We start from the raw sequence: 9,298 nt of genomic DNA on the forward strand, positions 1-9,298 counted from the left end.
GTCTCAGTTGTCACTTTTGGTGTCTTAGTTACCACGGGGCCACCTGCTCTGTTCAGGTGTAATGCATAAGTGAGTATCAGGTGAGCTAGTGTAAGATCTGACTGATTAACGTCTGTTTGGAGGTCTCTTTGAAGAAATGTTTAACACTAAAATGTGCCTTTTACGTCACACCAACCTTTAAGATACAGGAATTAAAAAGAATGCCTTTGGGGAAAAAGGTTCGCTCTTCTTCAGCTTCGGGAAGATTAGAGACTCAACATGTACACAGGTAATCTGCTCTGTTATTGTTTACCCTGCCGCCACTGGAAATCACATTGCTTTTAAATGTCAGCTCTAACAGAGTTTAAATGTCTAGACAAGTGATAAAAGTTGAAGCCTTGCTTTATTCTCAGTCTTGGTTACAAAATGTTTGCTGTAGTCATGGGGCTTGTGTTGCCATCTGTGGTAGTACTTAGTAGTTATCCTGTAATGCAGGAAGCACTGTCACCTGGGAATCATAATCACATTCCTAGGATTAAACAGATCATATGCAACATCGCTAATGTTTCTTTTTCAAACATGTGAGAATTTTGATTCCTCTAATAAGTCCCTTCTTGTATAACTGAAGGTTAAACGTTACTTACCCATATATCAAATCCTCCAGCATCCTCTCAGAACTGAGTGGTTTAGAGGAGAGGACAAGAAACACATCTGGGCTGGGATATCGGGATGAGAAAGCAGATGATTCTTCAGTACCAAGACAACTGACTGACAGCGAGGATGGAAAAGAACAGCCTGACTGGTTGGTGAAAGAGCTGCTCAAACAGAGCAGACGGAGGCACTCTGTCACACTCGGAGATAATGAGAAAATCACGAGACAGCAATATTACCTCATCAATTCAACTTACAACCTCAAGGTAAAAATCTAAATATCAAGCTAAATGCGAAATGAAATGAGTGAATAAATGTTAACCAAACCATCTCTCCAAGAACAAAGTCCAGATGGGATAACATCATTATATATTTTCACCCCTTGCCCATGAGCTTTCTTTTCTAGAGTTGCTACATTTAGCCTGAAGATGTCACTAGAGTGCTGCAGTTCTGAACTTGACTTTACAGACCATGTTACAGATCTCGAAGAGCTTTTAAACTTGACTACAGCTGAAGCACATCCTACCAGTAGCAGCATGGATGTGAGCTAATGCCAAAAATGCCATTTTAAATCAAGTTGATGATCAATTTACTTGCTCCCTGACAGCACATCGGGCAGGACAATCTATCCCAGAGCCCAGGATGGCCATGTTTCAGGCCAAAGTAAAACAAACATTGTGGCTGAGCCAACTACTTAAAAGGTCCCCAGTAGATTCAAATTCAAGCTTTCAAGCTGACAAAAATGATAGAATTATGTGGGAGGCTGGTGCAAATGCAGCAGCTCAACTTTGTGGGTTTCAGTTGCAGATGTCAGTCAGACTCCTAGCTAATGTAATGAGCAGTGCGCCTTAACAGATTAGGCAGAAAAGGCTCAGGAGTTCAAAGTTATGCATCTCTTATAAAGGGATCTGCAAAACAGTCGAGGTTATGTGAACATTTTTAGTCCTTCCATCACTCTGACTGATTAAACAATTATCTCCCCAGTTCAGGAGATACCGTGGGGAAACCTCAACCCTAGTTTCATCCTTGAGGAATTAGGCTGTTTATCCGTGTTATTTATTAATGATCGATCAAAGAGCTTCATGGATCAGGGACCAGTTGCTAGGAAACCATGGAAAATCTGAGGATAGGCCATTAACACAGAGAGCATGGCCTGCCATCCGGCCTTGTGGAAGCATCTTCGAGACATGACATTGCTGGTGGTGCCTGTGGTGACCATTACAGATAGTAATTATACTCTGAGGTTGAGCCCTAATCATATGTGCTGATAATGGTTCAGTGTAAAATAAATATATACATAAAAAAAAAAAAATCCTTTTAATTTGCATTTTTAGCACTCAGATTTTAAGAACTGCTTAAATGGAGTGAAAAAAAATGGAAGTAGCATATTTGCCAATTACACTTAATTACTTGTTTTATTTTTCACCATGCTGATTTATTCTAATAATCCAGGTTGCCTTGCATAATAACTCACAATTCCCTCCTTCTGATTAAGATTGATGAGAAAATATCACTTGAGACCCTTGAGAAACTGAAACTAGCATTTGAGGTATTGTGTGATCTCTTCTGTTTTTTAAAAAAAATGTATTGTCTGGTTATTCATTTCTGAAATGTGATTTAAATTTTTTTTCTTGCAAAGGAATTTGAATCAGGTGGATTGAGATACATTGATGTGGCCAAATTTGGACCTATGATGAAGAAGTGTTTGGATTTACCTAATGCAGTAAGATAGCATCACACCTCTTTTTGCATCTCTGTCTCAGAATTTTTTTAAAATCTGCCTCGTCTGTATTTCCCTTTATCTACAATTAAGGAAATTGCCTGAAGAATTTACCGTAGAAAAGTGTCAGTTCATTCTTCCACTCTTTAAATTTCACAGACCTACATGGAGATTCAAGGGTTATTTAAGAAGATTGATTATTTAGGCAAAGGGACGATTTCATGGGTGAGATTATTTATGTTTTTTTGTGAAGCATACACCCCTTCAAAACACTTTCCCATGTATGTAAACACCAGGATTATGCAATTTAAAAAAAAACAAAAGCTAGACAGCAGTAAAATTACTTTGGCTAGTGGGGATTTGTGAACCAAGTATAACTAATAATTATCAGAGTGCTCCTAGCCCTAGGTTGACTGTAAACTAATATATTCACCTTGTGCAGTAATAGTAATGTATCTTCCCTGGACATTGGATTATGACCTTTAATTTAATTGCAAAATTTTAGGTTAGTAAAGAAAAGGCTAAAAATAATTCCTTAAAGAACTGATACAATTGTAATAATAATAATATACAGAAGAACACTGGCTTTTCTAACACACAACATAATGTGATACAGGGTGAGTTCTGCACATACATGCTGCAGCAGTATAAAGGACAGGAGGAAACTGCAAGACGCAACAACCAGGTGGCCTTCATTCTGCCAGCCACCATGAATTCCTTTAATCACGGGATTCCTATCGTCAACATCCAGTCTACTCATGATGGCACCATCGTAACAGTGCGAGAAGACGGGTGTGCTTGCCACTGGAGTCCTGAACTTAAACCCCAGAAGACCAAACACCTGTTTGTATGTTTCAGCTTGTGCACATTTACCTGAATGCTTACTGTCAACACCATGATTACTTCCTGATGACTTTTTAAAGTCAACTTGTGGGGATAGGTTAATTGGATAATCCAAATTACCACTAGGTGTGAATGTGCGAGTGAATGTGAGTGCGAATGGTTGTCTGTCCCTGTGTGTTGGCCCTGCGACAGACTGGCGACCTGTCCAGGGTGTACCCTGCCTCTCGCCCTATGACAGCTGGGATAGGCTCCAGCGCCCCCCCGCGACCCTGAAAAGGATAAGCGGAAGCGAATGGATGGATGGACTTTTTAAAGTCTGTTGCATTCAGCCTTGAGTTAAATAGTTCCTGTTGAACATTCTTTCAAACCAGCTTGCCAGTGTATATATTTTTAAAAAGACCAGTAAATTCCTAAAAGAGGCAGGTATTGTGACACTGTGGAAATAATTACTGATACTGGAATATGCAGCACATCAGCGACGAGGGCATTTAAATAAAAAAAAATTTTTTGAAAAGCATTTAAACCTTTAAAATTGTTCTAACGGTGATTGTAGCATATTCATATTATTTAGCTAACATAACAAACAGCAAACTCAGAACAGCAGGTCAATTGTCATTTCAGAGTGACCTTGAATTTTGTAAATATGAGTTTTTAATGTATTTGTTAATTTTCACAGAATGAAGATCCAACAAATACAAAGTCAAAATGGGCAAGTGACTTTGCTCTGATGAGCGAGTACAACAAGCTGATGATCGCGACAGGGTAATGAGAAGTGGTGAAATAAAATTTAGTCTCATTAACTACAGGTCCTGGGCTCTGCTAAGTTTGTTTATGTAGATATCTTTACTATTGTGCAGGGACAGAGAGCTCCAGCTTTATAACCTTTTCTCTCTGGAGCCTTATTGTCAGATCAGTGAACTAGAAACAATACCCCTGACAGTGGACTACAGGTGAGCAGCAATTCTTCACGCTAGCATCGTCTTATGATTACCTAAATGAATTCTTTACACGGTGTTTGTTTTTCTGCTCATAGCTACAATGGCCAGGATAAATGCTGTGTTCTGTATGGAGACTCTGAAGTAGGTCTTGTTATTAAAAGCTGATTGAATTATCAAACAAAAATCTGGCAGAGATCTAACTGCTTTGTCTCTCAGGGATGTGTGACTATTATTTTAATATCCTCTGCTGGAGATACCTTCAGGTAATGTTGCTTTTTCAAATACTTACACTCACTTAAATTCAAGTTTTGTTTCTGTATATATTATGAATGCATTTGAAGATATTTTTGTGACATATTTTTGTGACTTTAAGCAAAACATTTTGGCTATTCAAATTTAAGTATTACCTCTGATTTTCTCCACTACTGGATGATCAAAAAAAGCCTGGGAGAGGCATTAACCATTCATAGACAATCATATGTCAGTACTTCAGTATTAGTTTTTCTCCCAAATTGTGATCTTGCTTGATCAAAAAGAATTTGCAAGTTAAAAAGAAATACCTCAGAAGACAAGATATATTTAAAATGTGTTTGGTGATTCTGCATAATACACAGCAATTAAAAGTTTGGGATGCTCTACTGAGTAATATCACCCACTTTACAATAACTCCCACACCACTTCAGTTGCATGGTAACTGCAATACTGAGGCTATTATAAGATGGCTATTATGATTTGCTTTCTTGAGATTTTCTTTTTCTCTCTTTTTTTTAAATTTATTTTAAAGTTAAGGTCAGTTTTTCATCCTCCACTGATTGTGGAATATGGATCATCAGTGGAGGATCCTCTACATACACTGTAAATCCAATTTACTGCTTCCTCTAGCACCGTCTAATTTTCAACGTTTATATATTTATAAAAGCCAAGTGAAGAAATTTTATCATCAGTCACTTTTGGTGCCAGCTGGTTTTTAACTCAGTGATTTTTATTAATTTATTTTGTTTTATTTTAATTATCATGCAGTTTAAAGGTAAGTTACCTTGATTTGATTCACTTTTTAACACTTTTGAGAGTTTATTTTTAGACTGTTTCACGGAGGATTAAAACATGTGTATTTTACTAGTAGTGTTACTACTGCTGTCATTTAATTCAAATTATAAAGCAACAATCTGTAAACGAGAATATGATAATCTGTAAACAAGAATGTAATAGAGAATATTAGTCAAATTGGCAACTTCATGTTGCTGGTTATTTTTATGTGATTTAAAATTATACCTCAGATTCTATGTGTCCCCTAATTATACATAACTTACATGAAGTTGCATCTCTGAATGTCTGATGGTTTTCAGGCATGACTGAACATCTCCACATCTCTTTTTATAGGTTATGGAATAAACTGCCAAAGACTGAAACTATACCTAACATATCAATTAACCATGCAGTTCTTTCTCCAAACCTGGCTTTTATTAGATGGAAGGTTCATCATGACTGGGTGACACAGGTGACGTTTTACCTTTCTGTGGTTATGCTCCATACAAAGAAATATATTGAGGTTTGGTCATGGTGTGATATTTGACATATATTATGAAATGAAAGTCCTAAAACAGAAACATTTCTTTCCCAATTTAGAATAAATATTTTCATAGTCTTCAGGTTGTTGTCTCCTCATCAAATGAAGAATCTTCTTCTCTTGTTATAGGTAATTTCTGTTCAGCTCTATTTCCGTCTTTCCTATATAATATGTTCAGTACAATACCAGAAAATCATACATTTATTGTTGTTACTTGGATGTACATATTTACTTGTCTGTTTTGGATGCATACACAGTGTCTGTAATGAGAGAACCAAATTGAAAATCACGCATCCTTAGGATGGTCGTTAAAAAATAGATTTAAAAAATCAACTCCTTTGTATTCTGCAGTGTTCAGTAATTAAACTCAGTTTTGAACATTAGGTAGCCTGGATGGATAGCTGTGAGAAATGACTCATGATGACTCATCTATCACAAATTCACCAATCTATTCCCACCTGTCTGTGTGCGTGATCACCCCGCATGTGGGCATGTCCACTTGCAGACTTGGTCATTTATTCTGATAATGACTTACCGTTGGTGCAAAAGGAATGTTTTGATTGATGCTTGTACACAAAGCCTAAATAAAATGTGTATTGTCTATGTTTTATTTTGTTTTTTCCTTCTTGAGGCTGCCTGCTGCCTTTAACAGATGCTGAGCAACAGCTGAGTGAAATTAAAGAGACCTGTTATGAAGGTAAATCCAAGAAGATCCAGCTGAGTTGGACACCACAGGTCCGGGCATCGTGTGATCAGACTGTCTTTAGCATCTACAAAGGTGTCAGGACCTTTGACCTCTGTCAGAAGCACAGATTGCTGATTACTGGAGGCATGGATAAACTTATACGCCTGTGGAATCCACATTATTCTGGGTAAGGGACCTAGAGTCACTAGGATTTTGTTCTTTGAAGTATCATGTTTTTAAAAAACAATCATTTTTTCACCTGATTCAATTTCAATTTTAGAAAACCAACTGGTATTTTGAAAGGCCACTCTGCTCCTATCATCTCCATCCGCATCTCCTCAGAAGACAATCAAATCTTCTCTGTCTCAACAGACTGCACTGTGAAAGTGACTGATGACTCATTTTTATGTTTTACGTGTGATTTTATGTTTTCCAAATTATACAAATGATTTGTGATTCTTATTGTTGTACAGTCATCAAGCCCATGTGCATTTCTCCAACAGTATTAGAAAACTTGATATAAGGTTAACTTTGCCAGTTTAGTGCCACCATGTTCCAGTGGGGATACTTATACTTTTCTTTTTAGTCCACTACATTTTAAATTTGACAGTGAGTTTCAATTGTATCACATTACTTGATAGATGATTACAGATGAACCATAATAATAAGGATTCAGTGGTACAATATAATACTGATAGAAGCCTGTATATACGGTCACGTCAAAAAGAAAGTTTCTATGCTGTTCTGTGAAACAGTAAGTGCCCCGTTAGTGTTGGCCTGGGCTGCTAATGAAGCACACTTGATTGACCGATCATCATTGAGTTTGCTGATTTGGAGCAATCATTGTGTGTTAATACAATGATCAATGTTCCCAGGAGTAGACAAATTCACCCCAACTTCAGACCATGCAATTCTCAGAGAAAGTAGAAAAACTCCTAAATCTATATCTCAGAAACTACAGGTCAGAGTTAGGATATGAAATGTTCACGACGGTACAATTATTTTAAAAAAACCAAAACAAAAAAAAAAAAAAAAGACCGTTCTTGTTGCTAGGAGAAAGCCTCTTCTTTCTACAAAGAACAGCAACATGGTTTAGGATTGCAAAGCTGCATTTTAACAAATCACAAGACATCTGAAATAATGTTCCTTGTACACACCAAACCAAAGTGGAGCTCTCTAGCCACAGTGAATGATGCTATGTTTGGCAAATATCAAACACAGCATATTAGAACAAACACCTCATGTGAACAGTCGAGCATGGTGGTGGAGGGGTGATGATTTAGGCTTGTATTGCACCAGACCTGGGCTCCTTACAGTCATAGAGTAAGCTATACATTTTGCTGTATACCAAAGTATTCTAGAGACAAATTTGAGGCCATCTGTCTCACAGCTGAAGCTTAAAGTGGATTATGCAGCAGGACGGTTATCCCAGACACATCAACAAATCTACAAAGAAAGTAATCAGGGTATCACAATGGCGAGTGGGCCAAAATTCCTGCACACCAATTTCTCACACACCAATATGAGAAGCTGATCAAGTAATACAGAATATGATTACTTCAGGTTTTTGCTACTAAAAGTGAATCTGCGAACTATTGAACTCATAGTATTTAAATGTAAGATGTAAAAAATATTTTACTTTATTTTTCACATAAATGTATAACTCTAGTATACTTTATTCTCTCATAAGACATAATTTATACTGTGATTAAAAGGATAAACAGTAAACAGTGTGAGGTCTTTCACTGCTGTTCATCTGTTTACTTCAGATTTGGCATCTTCAGGATCAGTGTTGCCTGTTTACAGCAGACCCCAAAGCAAGCCGGATTCATGGTGATATTTCTGCATGCGCATATTCCCCTGCAATGAAGTCTCTGTATATTGCAGCGGACTGTATGACTATGCTCCCTCTGAAGTTAAGGTAGGATGTCATGCCTTTGAGCTCAGTTAGCGAGGGGATCCAATATGCTCTGAAGTTCAATACAGCTGTTGATTTTAAACTAAAATCCTACTTTCATTCTGAACATGAGATTTATAGGAGATTTATTTTTGCAGAGATGACTGTGTCTCCTTAATACTAATCTCGTTCTAGTCATTTCATTCATCTTCTTATCTTTTTCTTCTGTCAGGCAGCGGCTTCACCGCCACTTCACTGTTTCTCATAATGAGCCTGTTTTGTGCTGCGGTTACAGTAAGGAGTTTCGTCAGGTAGTCAGCTGCACTGAAGGATCTGTGAGTAAATTACTGCTTTGCAACATGTTAACCACCTTAGGAATTCTATTAATAATGATTCCAGTGTCTGTTAAAACACATACACCACCATCATATTAGATATTCTGAAAATCAAGTGTTTAATAAACCTGAGCTGTTACTGGTTTTAGGTTGTGAGAGTCTGGGATTTTGACACTGGGTGTCAACTTTTTGAGTTTGGTGGCTCTCACGAACTGTCTTCTATCACTTGTTTGACATTTGATCCCAAAGGGAGAAGGTATGATACAATATTTAGTGTCACCTTTTATATAATATAATAAGCCACTACCTTATCATACTTATATTACATTGCCATAAGATGCCATTCTCACATCGTATGTTCTCGAGTCTGCAGACTCGTCACTGGTGGAAGAGATGGATCTTTAAAGATCTGGAACTTCAACAATGGTCTATGCCTGAAGACATTAAAGAAAGGCATGGGTTTCTTTTTTCTTTTTCTCTCTCAGAAAGTTTGAAACATTAAATTATCTGATCATTGAAAAGTTACTTTGAATTTTTTTTCTCCCTGTAGATGGTGAATGTCGTGAGGTGTGTGACTGCATCTTTCTCCAAGTCCACAGGAATTTGTGAGTAATGATGTGATATTTGGAAGTGTTTTTGGCTTAGAATAAATTTGAATCCATGCTGAGCTTGTGCAATTTATG

The 9,298-nt window shown here is 37.2% G+C and overlaps 1 protein-coding gene across 1 annotated transcript; it reads left to right on the forward strand.

Annotated features, from left to right (window-relative positions):
- Positions 1-200: 200 nt before the first annotated feature.
- On the forward strand, positions 201-9,228 carry LOC146619200 (cilia- and flagella-associated protein 337-like). The gene is made up of 15 exons (XM_085370207.1): positions 201-268; positions 608-896; positions 2,126-2,179; positions 2,270-2,353; positions 2,510-2,575; positions 2,967-3,197; positions 3,870-3,955; positions 4,051-4,143; positions 4,227-4,272; positions 5,152-5,158; positions 6,330-6,570; positions 6,664-6,769; positions 8,153-8,304; positions 8,513-8,615; positions 9,166-9,228. The coding sequence occupies exons 1-15, from the start codon at positions 201-203 to the stop codon at positions 9,226-9,228; spliced, it is 1,689 nt and encodes a 562-aa protein (XP_085226333.1).
- Positions 9,229-9,298: the final 70 nt, after the last annotated feature.

The sequence above is a fragment of the Diplotaxodon limnothrissa genome, linkage group LG14, assembly GCF_057381915.1.
Source record: "Diplotaxodon limnothrissa isolate DT_005_m linkage group LG14, D_limnothrissa_male_GT1.1, whole genome shotgun sequence".
NCBI classification, from domain to species: Eukaryota; Metazoa; Chordata; class Actinopteri; order Cichliformes; family Cichlidae; genus Diplotaxodon; species Diplotaxodon limnothrissa.

What these genes read in the sequence shown, in the direction of transcription:
- LOC146619200 (XM_085370207.1), top strand. Translation starts at nt 201, where the DNA reads ATGCCTTTGGGGAAAAAGGTTCGCTCTTCTTCAGCTTCGGGAAGATTA. An exon ending in ATTCAACTTACAACCTCAAG is followed by an intron (nt 897 to 2,125) that starts GTAAAAATCTAA and finishes CTTCTGATTAAG; the next exon opens with ATTGATGAGAAAATATCACT. An exon ending in TGGAATCCACATTATTCTGG is followed by an intron (nt 6,571 to 6,663) that starts GTAAGGGACCTA and finishes TTTCAATTTTAG; the next exon opens with AAAACCAACTGGTATTTTGA.